The sequence below is a fragment of the Oryctolagus cuniculus genome, chromosome 14 (genome assembly GCF_051225735.1).
Source record: "Oryctolagus cuniculus isolate XC-2025 breed Fujian yellow rabbit chromosome 14, ASM5122573v1, whole genome shotgun sequence".
NCBI lineage: Eukaryota > Metazoa > Chordata > Mammalia > Lagomorpha > Leporidae > Oryctolagus > Oryctolagus cuniculus.
Genome location: NC_142880.1, coordinates 82903423 through 82927427, shown reverse-complemented (window position 1 = coordinate 82927427; position 24005 = coordinate 82903423). Strand labels below are relative to the sequence as shown.

Below are 24005 nucleotides of genomic sequence, written 5' to 3'. Positions count from 1 at the left end.
TCTCCCATGAGTGTGCAGGGCCCAAGGACCTGGGCCATCCTCCACTGCACTCCCTGGCTACAGCAGAGAGCTGGCCTGGAAGGGGGGCCGTGGCTCAATAGGCTAATCCTCCACCTAGCGGCACCGGCACACCGGGTTCTAGTCCCGGTCGGGGCGCCAGATTCTGTCCCGGTTGCCCCTCTTCCAGGCCAGCTCTCTGCTGTGGCCCAGGAAGGCAGTGGAGGATGGCCCAAGTGCTTGGGCCCTGCACCCATGGGAGACCAGGAGAAGCACCTGGCTCCTGCCATCGGATTAGCACGGTTGCCCGGCTGCAGCGCGCCAGCCGTGGTGGCCATTGGAGGGTGAACCAACGGCAAAAAGACCTTTCTCTCTGTCTCTCTCACTATCCACTCTGCCTGTCAAAAAAAAAAAAAAAAAAAAGGAAAAAGAAAGGGCTACAGAAAGAGAAAAGATATCTCTCATCTTCCATGTGCTGGCTCACTCCCAAAGATTTCATCGTAATAATCTTTACCATAGTTGAAATTTAAATTACATTTCCCATGCATCTTTAAAATTTAAAAATATGTATATTTATCTATGAAAGGCAGAGAGACAGAGACAGATGGAGAGAGATCTTCCTTCCTTCTGCAGGTTCACTCCTCAAATATTCTAACAGTCAGGGATGGGCTAGGCCAAAGCCAAGATCCCAGGAACTGAACTCAGTTTGGGTCTTTCACATGGTGGCATAGACCCAAGGAACTGAGTCATCATCTGCCACCTTTCTATTAGCAAGAAGCTGAATAGAAAGTGGACTGGACGCATGCCACTAGCCCCCCAATTTGGAATGTGACTTAACTGCTGCACCACAGGCCCCCACCACTATGCATCTTTCTGTGCTTGGTTTTATGCTATGCTTACTACGATTTCTCTAAATTCAAGCACAATTACACGTGCAGACCTGCACAGAAAACAGGTGACCTTACCCCATTCTCAACTCTAGTAACAAAGATAACCTCAGGGTAAGGATTTCAACATACTCCATATTGTAGGAAGATGTACCTGAAAAACTAAATTAAAGAATATCTCATAACAGAATGTGAGGTTAAGATAATAAAGAACCGGGGCCGGGGCCGTGGCTCACTTGGTTAATCCTCTGCCTTGTGGCGCCAGCACCCCGGGTTCTAGTCCTGGTCGGGGCGCCGGATTCTGTCCCGGTTGCCCCTCTTCCAGGCCAGCTCTCTGCTGTGGCCAGGGAGTGCAACGGAGGATGGCCCAAGTGCTTGGGCCCCTGCACCTGCATGGGAGACCAGGAGGAAGCACCCGGCTCCTGGCTTAGGATGGGCACGGCGCCATCCGTAGCAGCCATTTGGGAAGTGAACCAACAGAAGAAAGACCTTTCTCTGTGTTTCTCTCTCTCTCTCACTGCCTATAACTCTACCTGTCAAATAAATTTAAAAAAAAATAAATAAAGAACCACAAAGGCACTCAGGTTTCTGACTTGGACAAAAGGGTAAATGAAAGGGATGAGGGATAATGAAAAAGTAGATTTGGAAGGGGGTGATGGATTCAATTTTGGACACACTGAATTTGAGGTGTTCATGAGACATCTAAATGGACATATCCAGTATTCCATACATGCATAAACAGTACACATCTTCAGTTAAGGTAGGCTTAAGAGAAGCATTCAGTTTACACATAGTACATTATGTTACAGATACCACAGCGTTAGGACCAAATCCTGAGGTTACATGAACACTAAACTAAAACAGATAAAGAGGCACCTGTAAAGATTAACTAGGAAAGGTCTCAAAGATGGAAGGAAAATAATAAGTTCTACACACTTGTTTTGTTTTTTTTTTTTTTTAAAGATTTGTTTTATTTATTTGAAAGACAGTTACAGAGAGAAGGAGAAACAGATAGAGGCCTTCCAGCCACTGGTTCACTTCCGGCTGCGATGGCCGGAGCTGAGCTGATCCAAAGCCAGGAGCCAGGAGTTTCTTCCGGGTCTCTCATGTGGGTGCAGGGGCCCAAGGACTTGGGCCATCTTCTACTGCTATCCCAGGCCTTAGCAGAGAGCTGGATTGGAAGAGGAGCAGCTGGGACTAGAACTGGCACCCATATGGGATGCTGGCGCTTCAGGCCAGGGCTTTAACCCACTGCACCACAGCGCAGGCCCCAAGTTCTACATATTTGTAAAAGGAAAGGCTCTTAAAAGAAACCCAAAGGGGCCGGCACTGTGCTGTAGTAGGTAAAGCTGCATCCGTATGGGCGCTGGTTCAAGTACCAGCTGCTCCACTTCCAATCCAGCTCTCTGCTATGGTCTGGGAAAGCAGTAGAGGATGGCCCAAGTCCTTGGGCCCCTGCACCCACGTGGGAATCCCAGAGGAAGCTCCTAGCTTCGGATCAGTGCAATTACAGCCGTTGCAGCCAACTGGGGAGTGAACAAGCAGTTGGAAGACCTCTCTCTCTCTCTCTGCCTCTCCTTCTCTCTCTGTGTAACTCTGACTTTCAAATAAATAAATAAACCTTTAAAAGAAGAAAAAAAGAAATTAAAATGTAACTCATATAAACTCAAAGGTAACCCCCTATTTAAATTTAACCCTAAATGATTTCAAGGATGCAACTTTTAGACAAACTGTTTGGATAGCTGTCATGGGATTTGAACCATAAACTCAGTATGTCCAGAGTCTGAAGAAAGAAACTGGGCTAAAATTGTCACACCTAAACTTACGTCATCTAAACTCTCCTCATTGCATTATGGCTTATTTAAGACTTTTTCTTGTCCACATTCTCAGACTCCTTTAATGGCCAAAAAACTATGTATTGCAAAAACAAAAAGCAAAAATTTACTGTAATTGCACACATAGGAGGGTACCTCATTAAGTTATTGGACAATGGAATTAAATGTTTATTTTAGTGCAATTATCAAATCTATGCACATTTATATGATTCTTAAAATTCTTAAAATATTATTCGTATCACTAATTTCCAGAGCAGCTTTGGTTTTTAACACTTAATGTTTTCATATCCTCTGAAATGGAAAGTACAAAGACTTCTCATATACCTCATTCCCCACCTTACACACAGTATAGACATTCTATACCAGGTACACCTGTTACAATAGATGAACCTATACATTATTGCATCTGAAGTACATAGTTTATAGTAAGGTTCATTCTTGGTTTTGCACCTTCTATGGGTTTTGGCAAATGTGTGACATGTATTAACAGTATCAGAGAATAATTCTACTGTCCCCCAAATCCTCTGAGCTCTGCCTTTTCATCCCTTGCCTTTTTTTTTTTTTTTTAAGATTTATTATTTATTTGAAAGCTAGAATAACAGAGATAGAGACAGAGGAAGCCCTTCAATCTGCTGGCCTGCTCCCCAGATGCCCACTACACCCAGGGCTGGGCCAAGCAAAGCCAAGAACTCTATTGGTTCTCCCACAAGGGTGGCAGAGACCCAAATCTTTTGGCCATATCCATTGCCTCCCAGGCGCATTAGCAGGAAGCTGGATTATAATTAAGGAGTAGACAGGCAAGCTGACACTACCACATGGCTAAGTGGCAGCTTAACTTACTAAGCTATAATGGCCCACCCTTCACCTACTTTTTTTTTTCCCTAAGATTCATTTTATTTATTTGAAAGGCTGGTGACAGAGAGGGAGGGAGAGACAGAAAGAGAGCTCTTCCATCTGCTGGTTCACTCCCAAAATGCCTGTGACAGCCAGAGTTGGGCCAGACCAAAGCCAGGAGCCTGGACCTCCATTTAGGTCTTCCACATGGGTAGCAGAGGCCCAAGTACTTGGACATCTTCCACTGCTCTCCCAGGCGCATTAGCAGGGAGTTGGACTGGAAGTGGAGCAGTTGGGACATGAACCAGTGCCCATATAACATGTTGACATTGCTGGTGGCAGCTTAACCCACTGTGCCACAAAACTAGCCCCTCACTTATACCTTTTTAAGACCTAAACTGTAAACAGCAGTTGAAAGATTCTAAACGTTGAAATGACATTCAGAATCTTGAGGATGAAAAAGGGAACTCAAATACCAGCACAGAAAAAAATAGGCCAAAAATAAGAGCAGAAAAAATTTAAGGATGGAGCAGCTGCATTTCAAGAATCAAAAATACTTCATCCCTTAAAGAAATGAATTCTTTAAATACTCAGTTTTCCCTTCCCATCATATCCTAGGAATTCTGAGATGGTCTTGGCTCAGTCTTAAGAAGGCAGAGTAATGGCCGGAGCCGCGGCTTACTAGGCTAATCCTCCGCCTGTGGCGCCGGCACCCCGGGTTCCAGTCCCAGTTGGGGTACCGGATTCTGTCCCGGTTGCTCCTCTTCCAGTCCAGCTCTCTGGTGTGGCCTGGGAGTGCAGTGGAGGATGGCCCAGGTCCTTGGGCCCTGCACCCCAATGGGAAACCAGGAGGAAGCACCTGGCTCCTGGTTTCAGATCAGCGCAGTGAGCTGGCCGTAGCAGCCACTTGGCGGGTGAACCAACGGAAAAAGGAAGACCTTTCTCTCTCTCTCTCTCACTGTCTAAACTCTGCCTGTCAAAAAAAGAAAGAAAGAAAAAAAAAAGGCAGAGTAGTTACTTATAGCCTAAGTACATTCCCACAGCTTATAAATATTTGTTGAAAGGGACTCATACCTTCAATTCACTTAATTTCAAGACACTGGTGGCAAAAACTGTAAGTTGCCAGAACTGGATGCTCTCTTTGACATTACACTGTATACAGGCTCTCAGGTTCTCTACCCTGTGTTCATGAATAGGATTAACCTGATTAAACAGAACTGAAGAGATTTTACAACCTAGACTCAGGCTCTCCAAATGTGAAGTCCATTCCTTTCCACTCACTTGTCCTTTATTTGACACAATTAGTACACCTGCTGTATAACATCCATTCTTTCTGCAATGCGCTCTGCATCTCATCTGTTTCTTAACCACTGCTAACTCCCCTAGACTGATGCAATCTTATCCACTTCAGCTCTCATTCTGAGTACTACTATCCCTCAAGTCTAATCTATCACTAATCACTGGCTAACTCCAATTACTGCTCTTAAGTCCAACAGCAGTTTCCAAGTGTCCTAGAAATTAATTCCAAGATCCTTACCTTTGTTTCCAAGCATTTAGTAAGGTGTCCCAGATTACCCCTCCTTCCTCATCTATTACCCTCCCATCTTCATGTTTTTAAAAAAGTTTTGTTTGTTTTTATTTGAAAGGCAGTGCAAAAGAGAGACAGACACACACAGAGATATTCTAATAGCTGGTTCATTCCCTAAATGCCTGTACCAGCCAGGGATGAGCCAGGCTAACGTCAACAAAGAGCATGGAACTCAACCCAGGTCTTCCACATGGGTAGCAGGGATCCAACTACTTGAGAGTCACCAGCTGCTGCCCCACAGGGCACATACTAGCATTCTGATATGGGCTGCCCAGGGGGTGTCTTGTAGGTGCACCCAATGCCTATCTATTTTAAATGCCCTTTACCTGACAGCCCTCAACTTCCAGCTTAGGAATCTCACATGTTGTGCCACAGGCCTGGAACAACTCCTTCTCCTCAAGGCAATCTACTGTTCATCTTCCTCCCCTCACTTAAACTTCAGTCTCCAGTAAGTCTTACCACAATGTTTCACTAGGACATGCTGGTTTTTTTTCCTAAAATAATGGATCACAACCTTAGATATACAATGTTATTACATATTATAACATTATAACCAGTGTGTGTCTGTGAAGTTAGGTTTCACCAGTGTGTGAGGCATTTTAAAATAAAATACTGTGTACTCTGAATATATCCATATCACATCCCTAAAATACATTCAGCCACAGTCTTTTTTAAAAAAAAAAGATTTATTTATTTATTTGAAAGTCAGAGTTACACAGAGAGAAGGGAAGGGGGGTCTTCCATCCACTGGTTCACTCCCCAGATGGCCATGAAGCCAGGAGCCAGGGTCTCCCACGTGGGTGCAGGGGCCCAAGGACTTGGGCCATCCTCTACTGCTTTCCCAGGCCATAGCAGAGAGCTGGATTGGAAGAAGAGCAGCCAGGACTCAAATCAGTGCCCACATGGGATGCTGACACTGCAGGCGGCAGACTTATCCACTACACCACAGCGCTAGCCCCTAGCCACAGTCTTGACCCGTGCATATAAGCTAAGTAAATGAAATAGCCTTCATAAATCTTGAACACCTTCCAGTATAGTTGTATGATCTGAGCATAAGGCTCCTCTTCTATAAAATGGTTCTACCTTATAGGGCTGTCATGAAAACCAAAAAAAGATACTACACATTTAGCAAAGCAACTGGCTTACTAAAGGCAAAAATGTTACTTCTCTTCAGGTATGGGACTAATACCTGGATAGACTTTTAATGAAACAATTAACGTGGCAACACGCAAGAAACAGGCTATCTGAGTGAGGATGACTAGGTAGCTGCTGGCCAAGAGTTATGATTAAAAGGGCCACTCATAGAACAGCGCAGACACATAGCAAATATCACAAGTATGCTCCCCTCCTGATGTGCCTTTCTTTCCTTTTAAAATGTTTGTACAGGTAAAATTTGGTACAAGTTAATGCCAAAACCTGTAAGTACCTGAAAATAAAATCTTTGGAAGTAAAAGCCTAGGAGGCACCTGATACTCTGGCCACAACTGCAAGGGCTTGGTGAGGCTAAAGCCAGAAGCTTGGAACGCCATCTCAGTTTCCCAAGTGGGTGGCAGGGGCCCAAACACCTGGGCCACCTTCTGATGCTTTTCCCAGGCCATTAGAAGGGAGCTGGATCAGAAGTGGAGCTGTTAGGACTTTAACAGGCGCTCATTTGAGATACCAGCATCATGTTTAACCTGCTGTGCCACAATGCCAACCCCAGGGCACCTGCGTCTTACAGTCCCTTGGCTATACTATAGAGAGGTTAGTCCCAAATTACACATCAGTACCACTAACTGGTAGAGTAGCTCTGCTTTCATGTCACTTCCTTGGTCTCCATATTTGTAAGTTACATAGAGAGAACTCTGTTGTCAAGGGTTGATCTGCCAGAAACTTAAAACTGAACAAATCTTATTCCTTTATATATTTTAACTGTGGCCACAAATTATCAAATGGGTATTAGAGAATACGAAATAGGCCAACAATACATTGCCTGGAGAGTTGCCCGGTAAAATATCATTCAAAGTGGGGTACCTGCGGGTATAGAACTGGGATTTTCTTCTTGCACTATTCAGAATTGCTGTTTTTCAAAAAATATAATAAGCACAATAAAAACAATGAAGCTAGTAAAATTACTGCAGAAAAGAAAAGTCAGTAATGAAAAATGATACCAATTTCAATTCACTGGCATGAGCTATCAGCACTGATAATAGTGTATTAGGAATCCGTCAGGAAAGCACAGCACAAGGGATAATAGATGTTGGTCACAGTAAGAGGCAAGAGGGACAGCATGTATGACATATATTTTCCATCCAGGGGACCATAACTTTAGGTCTAAGTTTCTATCGGTACTAATCACATTATAAATGAATCATTCACTTATTTGAAACCCATAACTATTTTTGCCTTATTCTTTTTGGTACCTTAGCACCTGTAAGAATGCCAGGTATATATTATAACAGGCTGCTAATAAAAGTGTATTTAGGGGCGGGCACTGTGGCATAGCAGATAAAGCTGACGCCTGCAGTGCCGGCATCCCATATGGGTGCCAGTAAGACCTGGCTGCTCCACTTCCAATCCAGCTCTCTGTTACAGCCTGGGAAAGCAGCAGAAGATGACCCAAGTCCTTGGGCTCCTGCACTCATGTGGAGACCTGGAAGAAGCTCCTGGCTCCTGGCTGCAGATTGGTGCAGCTTCGGCTGCTGCGGCCAACTGGGGAGTGAACCAGCAGATGGAAGACCTCTCCTCTTTCTGCCTCTCCCTCTCTCTGTGTAACTCTGACTTTCAAATAAATAAATAAATCTTAAAGAAAAAAAGTGTATTTAATGAAGTCTGCAATAAGAAGAGAAATGAGGCCACATAACTTTGATATCCACAATTACTTAAGGTCTGTATTCCAAAACATCCCACACTCTAGGAAATAACCATCTGAACCACAATTTTATTACAAAGAGTAATGAGGAAAATAGGTAGTGCCAAAAAAGAGAAAGAAAAGGTTTGGTTTAAAAAAAAAGTATGTTTTTTTTTTCACCCATTTATTTGAGTGGCAGACACAGAGATGGAACATAAAACAGACTGGAAGAGAGAGGGAGAGAACTTGCGCATCTGTTGATTTACTCCCCAAATGCCTCCAAGAACCAAACCAGGTCAAAGTCAGGAGCAAAGAACTCAATTTATGTCTCCCATGTAGGTGGGAGGAACCCAATTACTTAAGCCATCACTGCCCATGGTCCACATCAGCAATAGGCTAGAGTCAGGAGCCAGAGCTGACTAATGAAAAAGTGCTCTTATGTGGGAGGCAGGTGTCTTTTTGTTTCAAGATGTATTTATTTATTCAAAAGGCAGAGTGACACAGGGAGAGAACAGAACATCCATCCACTGGTTCACTCCCTAAATACCCATAACAGTTAGGGACTGGGCTAGACCAGGCCAAAGTCAGGAAGCTAGATCAGAAGCAGAGTAGTCAGACCTCTAACCATCCGATCGATATGGGATGCCAGCTCCCCCTCTGTAACTCTTTCAAAATAAATAAATTAATTAAAAAACATAAAAAGGGGGCCACCGCTGTGGTTTAACAGGTAAGCTGACGCCTTCAGTGCTGGCATCCCATATAGATGCCGGTTCATGTACCGGCGGCTCCACTTCCAATCCAGCTACAGCCTGGGAAAGCAGTGGAAAATGGCCCAGGTACACATAGGAACCCGGAAGAGGTTCCTGGCTCCTGGCTCCAGATTGGCCCAGCTCCGGATGTTTGTGGGCATAGGGAATTGAACCAGTGGATGGAAGAATGCTCTCTCTGCCTTTCAAATAAATAAATAAATAAATCTTAAAGGAAAAAAAAAAAAAACGGAAAAAGAAAAACAAAAGAAAAAGAAATTGGCGCTCAAAAGTGAGATATTGCCAGAACAAAATTCTAAAAAAATTTTAAAAATAAAGAAAAAAAAGACACTTCCTCCTTCATTTCACTTTTGGGAAACAGTAACAAAATGCTAATAGGGTGATATTACATTTCATGTATTAAGTTTCCATCATGCAGGATCTGAATGACCATGAATTCGGATTTACTTAGTTGCCTAAATTAACTTGAATGCTATGCCTGGAATAGCAACTATGTGTAATCAAGTACTTAAATATTTAATATGGTGAAATTCTAATGTCTATTTCTACTTACAAGAGGAGTATCCCTTATCTGAAATGCTTGGAACCAGAAGAATTTCCAATACTCCCCCCTAAAGACTTTAGAGTATTTGCATATACACAATGAGACAGCTTGGAGATGAGACTCAAAATTCATACCCAAATATAAATACAAAATTCACTCATGCTTCCTAAATACTTTATGAACACAGTCCACAGGTAATTTTACATAATATTCTTAATGCACTTGCATTTTGACTGAGACTTTTCACTTGAAGCCAGGGATAGAATTCCTTCACGAGTGTCATCAAGTTAGCACTCATGTTTTGGATATTGGATCAATTCAGATTTCAGAATTTTGGATAAGGGATGCTCATTCTGTATAATATTACCATCACATTAGCTAAAAGAGTTGACATGTGATAGAAGGGCAATCTAACTGGTAATTGCTCTAAAACTGGACTGGCAGGGCTTAAGAGTTATGTATATTCTGAACCTAAGAATGATGACCTCAAAATAAGTACCTTAAAAATTATTTTAAGTTATGGAACAGAGGTTATAAAAATCAAAGTGAGTAGCTGAATCCAAGAAGTAAGCCTAGGGGTCAGCACTGTGGAACAGCAGGTTTACACCCTGGCCTGAAGTGCTGGCATCCCATATGGGCGCTGGTTCGAGATCCGGCTGCTCCACTTCCAATCCAGCTCTCTGCTATGGCCTGGGAAAGTAGTAGAAGACGGCCCAAGGCCTTGGGCCCCTGCAGCCATGTGGGAGACCCAGAAGAAGCTCCTGGCTCTTGGTTTCAGATCGGCGCAGCTCTGGCCGTTGCGGCCAGTTGGGGAGTGAACCAGCAGATGGAAAACTTCTCTCTCTCTCTCTCTGCCTCTCTTCTCTGTGTATCTCTGGCTTTCAAATAAATAAATAAATAAATAAATCTTTAAAAAAAAAAAAAAAACGCCACTTGCAATGTTGGCATCCCACATGGGTGCCACTTCGGGTCCCAGCTGCTCTACTTCCGTCCGATCCGGCTCCCTGCTTATGTGCCTGGGAAAGCAGTGAAGGACTGCCAAAGTGCTTGGGTCCCTGAACCCACATGGGAGACTAGGATGGAGTTCGTGGCTTCTGGCCCAACCCCAGCTGCTGCAGCCACTTGGGGAGTGAACCAGTGGATGGACGATCTCCCTCCCTCTCTAACTCTGCCTTTCAAATAAATAACAAATCTTTAAAAACAAAAAGTAAGCCTGCAAATGATTAATGAAATACTTTGACTAGAATAAACAGGTTTGCATCCCCATTCTGCTCTGGATTTCTTACTCATACCTCTTTCCCTAGGGTTAACTGGCTCGTTGCTATTTTATCTAGCATCTTCCTTTACAACACAAAGAACAAGCTGACACAGTTCTCCACAAAGTTCCAAAATTTCTGTCATAAGAATCAAGAGGTTAGGCAATGAAGACAGATTTCTGGCTTTCTTTGGTATTACTGAAAGCAACAAGTGAGTGACTATTAAAAAGAACTTGAAAACCTTAGAAATAAACAAACAAGCAAACAGAATGCTGAATTTTTTCTTATTTATTTTATTTATTTATTTAAACTTGAAAGGCAGAGAGACAGAGTTATCCTCCATCTGCCGGCTCACTCCCCAAATGCCTGTAACAGCTGGGGCTGGACTAGGCTGAAGCCCTCAGGTGGGTAGCAGGGACCCAACCACTTGAGCCAAGACTTGCTGCCTCCCAGGAGTATATAGCAGAAGATGGATCAGAAGTGGAACTAGGACTTGAACTCAGACACTAATTGATATGGGGTGACCAAATGTCCCAAGTGGCATCTTTAAAAAAAAAAAAAAAAAGGATTTACTTATTTGAAAGGCAAAGTTACAGAAAGAGAGGCAGAGGCAAGGGAGAAGTAAAGATATATCTTCCATCTGCTGGTTGACTTCCAAAATGGCCACAATAGCCAGGGCTGGGCCAGGCTGAAGTCAGGAGCATAAATTCCATCTGGGTCTCCCACATGGGTAGCAGGGACCCAAGTACCAGAATTATCATTTGCTGCTTTCCCAGGTGCATTATCAGGCAGCTGGATCAGAAGTGGAGCAGCCAGGACTAGAAGCAATGCTCATATGGGATGCTAGTAGCAACTTAACCCACTGTGCTACAAACCTGATGGCCCAAGTGGTTTCTCAAATGCTACGCCAAGATTACTGAATTTTGATGTTTATGATTGATAAAATATCAGAATTTAATCTGATCTCAACAATTTGGTCAATTTAACCTATATTATTAACTGTAGGTTTTTTAAATGAGCCTCTTTGGTGGTGGTGCAAAGAATTTTACTACAGGGACTTGTATGTCTCAAAAAGGGGGGGGGGGGAGGACATCACTATGCGTAGCGGGTAAAGCCGCTGCCTGCAGTGCTGGCATCCCATATGGGTGCTGGTTCGAGTCCCAGCTGCTCCACTTCCAATCCAGATCTCTGCTATGGCCTGGGAAAGCGGTAGAAGATGGCCCAAGTCCTTGAGTTCCTGCACCCACGTGGGAAACTTGGAAGAATCTCCTGGCTCCTGGCTTCGGATCAGTGTAGCTCCAATTGTTGCAGTCAACTGGGGAGTGAACCAGCAGATGGAAGACCTCTCTCTGCCTCTCCTCCTCTCTCTGTGTAACTCTAACTTTCAAATAAAATAAATAAATCTTAAAATTTAAAAAGGAAAGAAAAAATTAATCCAAGTGCCAGGACACCTAGCTGCTTCACTTTGGAACCAGCTTCTTGCTAATGCACCTTAGAAGCCAGAGGAAGACGGCCCAAGTACTTGGCTTCTGCCACCCATGTGGTAGACTAGGATAGTGCTTCCGGCTACTGGCTTTGGCCAGGCTCCAACCTGGCTGTTGCGGTCATTTCGGTAGTAAATGGAAAATCTCTTATTTCTCTCTCCCTGTGGCTTGCCCTTCAAATAAATAAATCTTTAAAAAAAAAAAGAAAAAAGAAAATACACGAGGTACACAACTTCCTACCACCATCTGCAACCATTTGCCATTATTCAGAGAAGTAGGAATGAATGGATCTAGGCTTAGGCCTGGTTTTATCATTTTTTTTTAAAGATTTATTTATTTATTTAAAAGCCAGAGTTACACAGAGAGGAGAGGCAGAGAGAGAGAGAAAGAGAGAGAGAGAGAAAGAGAGAGAGAGAAAGAGAGAGAGAGAAAGAGAGAGGTCTTCCAGCCGATGTTCACTCCCCAGTTGCTGCAACAGTCAGAGCTGTGCCAATCCGAAGCCAGGAGCCAGGAGCTCCTTCTGGGTCTCCCACACAGGTGCAGGGGCCCAAGACTTGGGCCATCTTCTACTGCTATCCCAGGCCATAGCAGAGAGCTAGATTGCAAGTGGAGCAGCTGGGTCTCGAACCAGCGCCCATATGGGATGCTGGCGCTTCAGGCCAGGTGTTAACTCTCTGCGCCACAGCACTGGTCCCGGTTTTATCATTTATTAATAATATGATCTTGGCAAGCAATCGAACGTCAAATTCTTCTCCTGTAAAATAATGATATCTGCCACATTCCTACTAGTATTGCCCACCTCACAGGCTTTCTGTGAGAATTCAACATGTCTGCAGCACTTGGAAAACTATGAAGACCTAACCAATACACATATGGAATCACTATTGTTCTAGTCACCATACAAAAGGAAAAAATTTTTTTAAAGATTTATTTATTTTTTTGGAAGTCAGAGTTACATAGAGAAGGAGAGGCAGAGAGACAGAAAGGTTGTTTTCCATCTGCTGATTCACTCCCCAATTGGCCGCAATGGCTGGAGCTGTGCTGATCCGAAGCCAGGAGCCAGGAGCTTCTTCCAGGTCTCCCATGCAGGTGCAGGGGCCCATGGACTTGGGCCATCTTCTACTACTTTCCCAGGCCATAGCAGAGAGCTGGATTGGAAGTGGAGCAGCCAGGACTTGAACCGGCACCCATATTGAATGCCGGCACTGCAGGCAGCAGCTTTACCCACTATGCTACAGTGCCTGCCCCACAAAAGGAAATTATTAATCCACAAATTCCCCATTCCATCCTACCCCCATAATCAATCACATACTTCTAACTAAAGAACAACTGTATTATTATGTGACTCATTTTTATTACCTAAGTTCAGACTATTTTTCAAAAGCTATATAAATGACATGTAAAGGTAAACTAGCAGAATAAAGTGTCAAAATGTATAAGGGTTAGGTCATTTAAAAATATTTTCTAAAAACTGCCGGCCCTAAGTTGCAAGATTCCTGATGAGTAAATTCAAATTTGGTTTCCTCTGGATTTCAGAACTTTAATGAAGACACCCATTTTATCAACTTTGAGAAACAATATTTTCCTCCTACAATTTTGGGTTTTGAGACCCAAATACCGTATCACTTTTCACTAGTGAACATTCCAGTAAGTCTCTCTAATACTACTCTCTGGTGCCTTTTCCAAGGGCAGGAAGTCATTTTCTACATCTTGATCAGGCTATAGAAAGCTGTATAAAGGTCCAAAATAACAGAGAATTCCTCCCTTACTCTCATAGTTCTTGATAGACATTAATAGACAGAGGGACCTCACTTCCTGGTAAAATTCCTATGCAACGGTTAATGAAAATAATGTTTGAAGACCAAAAACGGGCTGGCACTGTGGCGCAGAGGGTCAAGTCACCATTTGCAATGACAACATCCCATATGGGCACTGCTTCAAGTCTTGGCTGCTTCACTTCCGATCCAGTTCCCTGCTAATGTGCCTGGGAAAGAAGCGGAAGATGGCCCAAGTGTTTGGGCCCCTGCACCCACATGGGAGACCCAGATGAACTCCTGGATTCAGCATGGCCCAGCCCTGGCCACTGTGGCCATTTGGGGAGCCAGAAGATGGGAGACCTCTCCCTCTCTCTCTCCTCTCTGTAACTCTGCCTTTCTAATAAATAAATCTTAAACGAGAGAGGGAGGGAGGGAGGGAGGGAGGGAGGGAGGGAGGGAGGGAAGGAAACCAAAAACCCAGTAATGGAGAAAGATTCACTTAAAAACTACATGCAGGGGCCAGTGCTGTGGTGTAGCAAGTTAAGCCTCTGCCTATGGTCCTGGCATCCTATATGGGCACCAGTTTGAGGCCCAGCTGCTCCCCTTCCAATCCAGCTCCCTGCTAATGGCCTGGGAAAGCAGCGGAAGATGGTCCAAGTGCTTGGGCCCCTGCACCCACATGGGAGACAGGGAAGAAGCTCCTGGCTTCAGAATGGCCCAGCCTCAGCTGTTGTGGCCATCTAGGGAGTAAACCAGTGGATGTAAGACCTCTCTGTCTTTCCCTCCCTCTGTCTGTAATTCTGCCTCTCAAATAAATTAATGTAAAAAAAAAAAAAAAAAACCTACATGCAGAGTAGTAGTGGTGTGTAGACTAAGACTCTGCCTGTGATGCCTGCATCCAATATGAGCACCAGTTCATATCCCAACTGCTCTTCTGGTCGGCTCTCTGTTATAGCCTGGGAAAGTAGTAGAAGACAGCCCAGGTGCTTGGGCCCCTGCACCTTCATGGGAGACTCGGAAGAAGCTCCTGGATTCTGGCTCCGGATGGGCCCAGCTCTGGCCGTTGTGGCCATTTGGGGAGTGAACCAGCAGATGGAAGATATTTCTGTCTCTCCCTCCGTAACTATATCTTTCAAACAAACTTCAAAAGAAAAAAAAAAAAACTACATATAAAGAACTCTGCTAGGCACTTTGGGGAAATGATAACGATAAATTAATTGAGGTTTTTAAAGAATCTATTAGCTAACTATTATAATCTTGTAATATCGTGGCTCTGGTTGAAGTGGGTGTGGATAGCTGGACACCCTTCCATTGCATTCCCTATACCACCTCTTGCCCCAGGATAGCTTGAAAGCATAACACTAAGAATTATGTATCCAAATATTAACTTAAGGAAATATGCTGTCTCATGAATGATACAGAATGACTTAGGAATTCAGAGGCTAACAGGCCATCTGGTTTTAGTAATCAGTGAAGATTTATCAGCTTTTCCTTTTTTTAACAGGATCTTGAAAGACAGGAACAACCTCATTTTGGTTTACCTGTTTGCCCTTAGAATATATTTTATTGATAAGCGAGCACTACTGATGGGAAAAGCGTGGTCTGGAACAGACAAGGATCACCACCAACAGGAAAGCAAACATCGTCACCGGTTACCAACAGTCCTTCACTTGCGTGATTTTCATTGTCTCAAATACTTCACCAGTGTTCATCTAACCAGGAAGCTTACTTTTGTTACAATAATCACCAGTATTTTATCCAACACAGATCTGTTACAGAAGTGGGAGGAAGTAAAACAGCTTCTTTAAAAGTGAAAAACGGAAAGGCTGGGGGGAGTCTCCTAGCTGTTTCTTCTGTGAAACACCGCCATCCAAGCGAATGATCATTTCCTCCTTTTCCAGTCTTCCACCTACTGTGTGCCTTCCACCGACTCATCAGGCACCCAAGGCACATCAGTGTTTACACTCTGTATCTTAGGGTAATATACACTACAGTGATGTCCATTATTTCTCACGAGACTCTGCTTTCTAAACACGGATCTAAGCTACTGTCACTTATACAAGAACACAGAGCTCTTGCAGGTGAAGGCTGAAAGAGTATTATAAACTACATCCTAGACACCTCCCCCCCAAAAAAAACAAAACTGGTTCATGTCCAGGAAAAATTAAAACATAGAAACCTCTTGAATGTCACATACTAAATCTGACAAAATTTTATAGTTAACACCTATCAGTTAAACGTTTTCAAGAATGTAAAATCATGTCTTTTGGACCTAAGATTTTAAAAATATACAAATCCTACTTTTGTTAGTATACAGAGAATTCACCTAAAGATGAAAGAGAGCTGGCAGCAATTTGAAGAGGAAAAAAAAAAAAAAAAAGAAATCCCAACCCAAGTACTGGAGAGCTCTCTCTTCCACTAGTGTTACTGTTAACTTCTAAGCCTCCAAATAGTTACGACTTTTTTCACATATAGGACAATGCTGCTTCCAGCTGGTACCACAAGTGACCTCACATACTCACATATAAGGGGAAAAAAAGTCTACTAGGGTCTTCCAATATGTCACAGAGACAACATGAAAAATCAGGGTGGTTTCACGAAACTCGGTCAAAGTAGGTAAAACTGAGAGGGTGCGTAAGTGACAGCAACATTACTACTGAGCTAAAGGACAACAAATAAGCCCTAAATAAAAGGAACGGGAGTGAAAAGGACGGGGGTCAAGAATACGCATGAGTCTAGATACTACACATCTCTTGTTACTGAAAGGGAAAAATCTCCCTCTGCGCATTTTCTCATTACAACATCAGTGATGTGCAGATCTGGCTGGCGTGCCTCTCTCCACACCCCAAGCGAGTGACATAAAACATCTTCCCCCAGAGGAAGCAACACGAAAGATACCGGAGCCTACGGCTGTAAAAAGGAAGAAGGGGTGGGGTGGGGGGGACGACCTAGGCTCGTGCCTGCGCCTCGCCCGCACTTCTCTCAGTCACCTCTCCCGAGGGTGCGAAAACATCAACATCCGGCCGCCCACCCCCACCGCCCGGTCGCGCGGCGCCTTGACCGTGTCCATCCTCCCCCGTCACCTCGGAGCGGCTCGGCCGCGACTTCTCCCCACCCTGCTTCATGGCCAAGCGCGACATTCCCTCCATCCCTCTCCCAAGGAAGACTCGAGCTAAAAAAAAAAAGAAAAAAAAAAAAAAAAAAAGCGTGCTCGATCGCCAAAGGCGAGGAGGCCTGACAACCAGACGCCAGTGTAGACCAACCGGATTGGCCCTCGCCGGCGCTCGGCCTCTCACCGGTGGTCGGCTCCCTAAGCCCTGGAATCCCGAATCCCCCGCTCTGCACGCCCCCCACCCCGACCCCCACCCACCCCGCCAGGTGAAACCCAGAGGCCGGGGCGCAGCGCGAGGCGGGCTCATCCCCAACGAAGCCCGCTCCCTCCCGGGCTGGCTGTCCCCCCACCCAGGGGAGGATGGAGGTCCTGCGAGCAACGAGGGGCGGCCGCCCCGGGCCCCCACAGGCCCCCTCGGCCCGCGACCCCCCGGCCGCCTCCCCTGCGGCCCGGCCCCCCGCACTGCAGCGGCGCCCGGGCGGACCCCACGCCGGCCTCACCCGCACACACGCCGCACACAAAAGCGCCGCGGCCGCCGCCTTCCCGCCCCCACAGCCCGGCGGCGCAATCAATGAGGCGGCCGGCGCCCGCGTCCCCTCCGCGCACACGCGAATGCGGGGCCCGGCCAGTGGGGCCGGCGGCGCGGCTCACCATCGCTCCGCTTGATCTCCACGTAAATCCCGATCTGGATCTTGCCGAAGTTGGCCGCTGCCATCACCTCATCTGGAGCAGAAGCGGCGGGCCGCGGGAGGGGGACGGGAGGGCGGAAAAGGCGGGGAGGGGGCGGGGTGGGTGTGGGAGGGGGAGCGGTTGCCCGCGGCCGCGCCGGCCCGGGCGACAGCGTGGACGCGAGCGGGGCCGCGAGGGGCAGCGGCGGGGAAGCAGGCGGAGGCCCCGGGCCTGCAGGCCGGCGGGAGGACGCGCGCGCGCCGGGGCTGCGGGGTGAATCGAGGGCCGGGGCCGCGAGGCGGCGCGGGGGAGAGTGGGAGGGCCCGCGCCGCCCGGCCGGGAGCCGACGCTGGGGAGGCGGGGCGCCGCGCGCCTGCGCAGAGCGCGTCTCCGGCGTCTCCCCGCTGGACCCGCCTTCGCCGGTGGCCTCGAGGCGGCCCCGCCCAGCTCCGCGGCGGGCCGGCGGGCGGCGGCTGCGGCTGGGCCAGCGGAGGCGGCGGAGCGCGCGCGGCCCGGCCCCCGACGAGCTGGCGTCGCGTTTGATTTCGGCGCGCGGCCTGGAAGACGCGGGAAGCGGCCGGCCTGTGGTCCTCTGATTGTTTTTCGGCGCTGTTGCCGACATGGATTAAGGGCCGCGCGGCTTGCTTCCTTGCATGCCTCCCGCGGGTCCGAGGGAAGTGACCTGCCATTGACACTGTTGGTTCACTTCGCCATCTGCCGTCTGGCCTTCGGGGGCGACTGGCCCAGGTAGTCCTCCCGGCACGCGCCTGGGCCAGGTTTTCCACCCCGAGTCGGAATGAGGATCCGCTTGTGCGTGGCCTTGGCCGCACAGCTCAGCTCCACTCAGACGAGCCCTGCCGTGGGGCAGCCCTCACTGTCCAGTGTTGGGTGCATCGGGGCTGTGTCCTGTTTGTGCCGTGGGGGTCAAGACCTGTGTGCCCTTGGCCCGGAATGGCGATGTCAGGTGGACTAAGGAAGGTGCAGTTTGCAGGCACTTGGCGAGTCTGCCGGCATCAGCAAGGGGGAGCCGGAAGGCCATGTGGGACGGGCCCCCGACAGGCGTGGTGAGACATCCAAACCTGACTCTTGCCCCAAGTCTCCGGACTGAATTCGGAGGGAAGAAAACACTTTTCATGCTCTGTCTTCCCTAGTTGTCAACCTTCCTGTGAAAAATAAAGTTAAAACTTTAAACTCTTAAAATTTAAGAGTCAAAAGCTGGCAACTGGACTTAGATGTGTGTGTGTGTGTTTTCAACCTAATGATCCTAAAAGAAGTTGTTAGAAAAAAGTCAAGGAGGTACTTAAAAAAATTGTTACAGCTCTATCTGCAACTCAACCACTTTAAAAGGTATCCTTGCAAAAGAACAGCCTTTTAAATCCCTCCTAACGCAGGCAAAAACACAGGGTAGGCAATGCAATGTATAAAGTAACTTCTGCTTTTACAGTCCAGGAATGACGTCACACTTCATGACTTTTCTGTTTCAAAACAAGGCTGGACAAAACCAGGCTTCCGTCTTTGTTTTGTTTTTGTTCTATACTCTTTTTTTATCTGAACTTGGAGCTGCTTGCTGTCGAGTAGAATTTATTCTCTGATCTCTCTGTAATTGAGATACAACCCATCATTTCTTTGCTTGCAAATTCTTTAAAGAATGCAAAGAAGCGCAGCTGCACGGCTCTGAATTTTAAATTGCCTCATGATGTACTTCGTTTTATTACAGTTGCTGACACATACCTTTACTCTGTTGGTTGTATAACTAAGAAGTTCTAACCTTTAATCCATATACAAAGGCGTTTTAAAAATATGTGCATCATATTGTCTCATAAAAATATATGAGACATGACACTTGTCAAACACAAAACATAAAAACCTTTCCTTTATGTCATACCCAAGAGGATTATGATTTTTGGTACACTCCAGCATAATATTTACCAAGACTTGTATTATAGGCTTTGTATGCAAGTGGCCTTTTGAATAGCAGCTATAAATGCATGCAGTGTAGCTATGTTTCCATCAACACCTAGGATTAAAGTCTCTGACTCTGACTTAGGAATTAGCAAGAAATACAACCCTAACTAGAACTACCGTTATTAAGCGCCTCAATAACTAAATACCATGATATATAAACGTACTTCCAAAGTTCATGGAAATGGGTGTTATGAAAAGATTGTGATTCCAAATTCTTTTGCAACAAAATTTCATTTTTTCTGCGAATTTCTTGAAGTACCTTCATTCAACTTAGCTAAGAACTACATTAACAGGGGCCGGCGCTGTGGTGCAGTGGGTTAAAGCCCTGGTCTGAAGCGCTGGCATCCCACATGGGCGCTGATTCTAGTCCAGGCTGCTTCTCTTCCGATCCAGCTCTCTGCTATAGCTTGAGAAAGCAGTAGAAGATGACCTAAGTCCTTGGGCCCCTGCACCTGCGTGGGAGACCTGCTATAGCTTGAGAAAGCAGTAGAAGATGACCTAAGTCCTTGGGCCCCTGCACCTGCGTGGGAGACCTGGAAGAAGCTCCTGGCTCCTGGCTTTGGATCAGCACAGCTCCAGCCATTTCGGTCGTCTGGGGAGTGAACCAGTGGATGTAAGACCTTTCTGTCTCTACCTCCCTCTATAACTCTGTCTTTCAAATAAATAAAACAAATCTTTAAAAAAAATACATTAATAAATAACTAAGATATAGAACCCTACTAGGAACTACTGTTCTAGTTAGGATTGCATAGTAGGCATTCAGGCATTTGTTCAATGAGTTTTTTCTTTTTTTTTTTTTTTTTTTTTGATTTTTTTTATTTACTTGAAAATCAGAGTTACAGAAAGGCAGAAAGAGAGAGAGAGAGAGAGAGAGAGAGAGAGAGACTGCTGGTTCACTCCCCAGTTGGCCGCAACGGCCAGAGCTGAACCAATCCGAAGCCAGGAGCCAGGAGCTTCTTCCGGGTCTCCCACACGTGTGCAGGGGCCCAAGGACTTGGGCCGTCTTCCACTGCTTTTCCAGGGCATTGCAGAGAGCTGGACTGGAAGTGGAGCAGCTAGGACTAAACTGGCACCGGCCCCTTCAATGAGTTATTTCTTTGATCAACCTGGAATCACAACTTCCTTTCTGTCAATCACAGAAAATGTTTGTGAGGATAAATGAAATAAAATGTGATAGTGCTTTGATTTTTTTGTAAAAGATTTGTTTATTCATTTGAAAGTCAGAGTTACACAGAGAGAAGGAGAGGCAGAGAGGGAGAGAGAGGTCTTCCATCCACTGGTTCATTCCCTAGATGGCCGCAACGGCTGGAGCTATGCTGATCTGGAGCCAGGAGCCAGTTCCCGGTCTCCCATGCGGGTGCAGGGGCCCAAGGACTTGGGCTATCTTCTGTTTTTCCAGGCATAGCAGGGAGCTGGATCAGAAGTAGAGCAGCCAGGACTTGAACCGGCGCCCATATGGGATACCGGCACTGCAGGCAGCGGCTTTACCCACTATGGCACAGGGCTGGCCCCAGTGCTTTGATATTTATAACAAGTAACAGCATCCTATAAAAAATATTCCGGTACTCTATTAGAATCCTCAAATAATTAAAATTTTATGTGATATAAAATTAAACACACATTAGCAATTTGGCTCTGGCCCTTACAACCTCACATCAAGAGGATAACAGCTTTACAGATCTGTTTGTATTCTTTTACCCACCCTAGTCTGTTCATTCTACCCTTAACTGATAAAAAACCTCTAGGGCCGATGTTGTGTACTGGATAAAGTTGCTGCCTGCGAGGCTGGCACCCCATATGAGTACCATTCACGTCCTGGCTGCTCCACTTCCGATCCAGCTCCCTTCTAATAGCCTGGGAAAGCAGCAGAAGATGGTGCAAGTGCTGGAGCCTCTGCCATGCACACCGAAGACCTGGATGAAGCTCCGGGCTCCTGACTTCTGCCCCAGCTCTGGCCATTGTGACTGCCTGGGGAGTGAACAAGCAGGAGAGAGAGCTTTCTCTGTCTCTGCCTCTCTCTCTCTCTCCCTCTCTCTCTCTCTCTCTCTCTCTCTCTAACTCTGCCTTTCAAATAAATAAATAAATTTTGAAAAAAAAATGAATTCTGAGTTGAAAAGCTATTTTTTAAAAATCATAGTTCTGGTAATTCAAACAAGCTAATCTCTTTTTTAAACATAGATCATTAAAAAATCTTTCTTTATTGGGACTCCGGTGCCTAAGCTTTGAAAAATGACTCCAAGGAAAGGTGGTTAAGTTAGTGAGTGAGGTTTGAGGCTGACAATGACATCACCTTACCAGGTACCTGCTCCTCTGTGAAAGAGCAGAAATACAGCTTAGCTCCTCTTCGAGCTCAAATTATAGTGGTTTGTATCCTGTGACTTGAAACATTGCCATTCAGTTTTTGCACCTATTCTGAATTATTTCCACAAAATTTGTGGATCTGGGGTGGAGTAGAGAAATTCAGGAGTAGGGCTGGCCGGAACTTCTTTTTCCTTCATTGTCCACTCATGCTTTGAACTTTTTTTGAGAGTCTGTGATTTCTATGAAACCTACCCAGATTTTCATTAGAATTAAACTGGTATAAGCACACTGTAACTTATTTTAGTTCTAAAACAAATACATTAAAAAACACTTGAGAAATACAAATCCTAATTTTACCCTCTCTCTAAAATATCCCCTCTTCTCTGTTGGATTCCTCTCCACTGCCTGCAAACATATTTAGGCTCCCTTCTCCGGGAGGAACAAAAAACTACTCTTGATCCTGCTCTTCCTATTTAAATTCTGTTCTATTTTTTACTTTCTCTCCCTGCCAAGTTCTCAGATGAGTGCTGTCTGGTCTATTTTATGTTGCTGTGACAGAATACCTGAGGTTGGGTGATTTATAAAGAGAAGAGATTAGGCCGGCACCGCGGCTCACTAGGCTAATCCTCTGCCTGCGGCGCCTGCACACCGGGTTCTAGTCCCGGTCGGGGCGCCGGATTCTGTCCTGGTTGCCCCTCTTCCAGGCCAGCTCTCTGCTGTGGCCAGGGAGTGCAGTGGAGGATGGCCCAAGTACTTGGGCCCTGCACCCCATAGGAGACCAGGAGAAACACCTGGCTCCTGGCTTTGGATCAGTGCGATGCGGCGGCCATTGGAGGGTGAACCAACGGCAAAGGAAGACCTTTCTCTCTGTCTCTCTCTCACTGTCCACTCTGCCTGTCAAAAATAAATAAATAAATAAATAAATAAATAAAGAGAAGAGATTTATTTCTCATGGTTCTAGAGAGTGGGAAGTCCAGGAGCAAGACACTGACATCTAGTAAGGGCCCTGTGCTGTGTCTTCACGTGGAAGCAGGGAAAGTGGGTGTGTGAGGGAGAAGAAGTGGGGCCAAACTTACCCTTTGCACCATAACTCACTCACTCCCATGATAATGATATAATTCGTTTATGATGACAGGCAGAGTGGACAGTGAGAGAGAGAGACAGAGAGAAAGGTCTTCCTTTTGCCGTTGGTTCACCCTCCAATGGCCACCGCGCTGATCCGATGGCAGGAGCCAGGAGCCAGGTGCTTTTCCTGGTCTCCCATGGGGTGCAGGGCCCAAGCACCTGGGCCATCCTCCACTGCACTCCCTGGCCACAGCAGAGAGCTGGCCTGGAAGAGGGGCAACCGGGACAGAATCCGGCGCCCTGACCGGGACTAGAACCTGGTGTGCCGGTGCCGCTAGGCGGAGGATTAGCCTAGTGAGCCGCGGCGCTGGCCCTATGAGGGCAGAACTCTAACCTAATCACCTTTCTAAGGTCCAGCCTCATTTTTTTTTAAAAACAAGAGTTCATCTCTTTATAAATTATTTATTTATTTACTTCCATTCTATTTGAAAGTCATTGAGATGTACAGAGAGCTCTTCTAGCTATTGGTTCACTCCCCAGACGCATGGAACGGCCAGGGCTGGGCCAGGCATAAGCCAGGAACCCAGAACTCAATCCGAGTCTCCCCTGTGAGTGACAGGGACTCAGCTACTTGAGCCAGCACCTGCTGCTTCCCAGGGCGCACATCACCAGGAAGCTTGAATCAGGTACTGTCAAATGGGATGAGTGGAACTGCTGGCCAAGCAAATACCTACCCATTTCTTAATGCTGTTACAATACCAAATGAATTGTAACATGGATATTGGAGGGGACATTAAAGCTATAACAAGTACTTTAAATACCCACTGGTTTGATTCTCCATCACCCATTCATTGCCTATCCCCAAAATCTGAATTCAATCCCCTACTAAATTGTATTTTTAGAAGTCAGAGATTGTTTTTTAAGTACTACATGCAGTGGACACTCTACCTTATTTATCTGCGTTAAATTCTTTGTGGAGTGGTCTACTTACTCTCCTCATGGTAACTTGCCCATTCTTGTCTCTCCCTCAGCAACTGGGATGATTTGCCCCTCTCTTTTCCTCTCTGCCTATTTACAGCCTTCCCAGCTGGCGAGGCACAGCTGAAGTCTCCCT

General features: G+C 46.0%; 1 protein-coding gene across 13 annotated transcripts in view; it reads right to left on the bottom strand.

The window, feature by feature from the left end:
- The window catches only part of KIF2A (kinesin family member 2A), a 79828-nt gene extending 61899 nt beyond the window's left edge, over window positions 1–17929 (bottom strand). For 4 of the 13 annotated variants that reach the window (XM_051853726.3, XM_051853731.3, XM_051853729.3 and 1 more), the window contains exon 1: window positions 17543–17929. In XM_051853726.3, coding sequence (XP_051709686.1) covers window positions 17543–17606 — 64 coding nt within the window. In that variant the 5' untranslated portion in view covers window positions 17607–17929. Of the gene's footprint in view, window positions 1–16862; window positions 16952–17391; window positions 17438–17542 lie in introns of those variants that run through there. The other 9 variants (XM_070056742.2, XM_089313223.1, XM_089313225.1 and 6 more) reach the window with 6 other exon arrangements.
- Between the last annotated feature and the right edge of the window lie 6076 nt (window positions 17930–24005).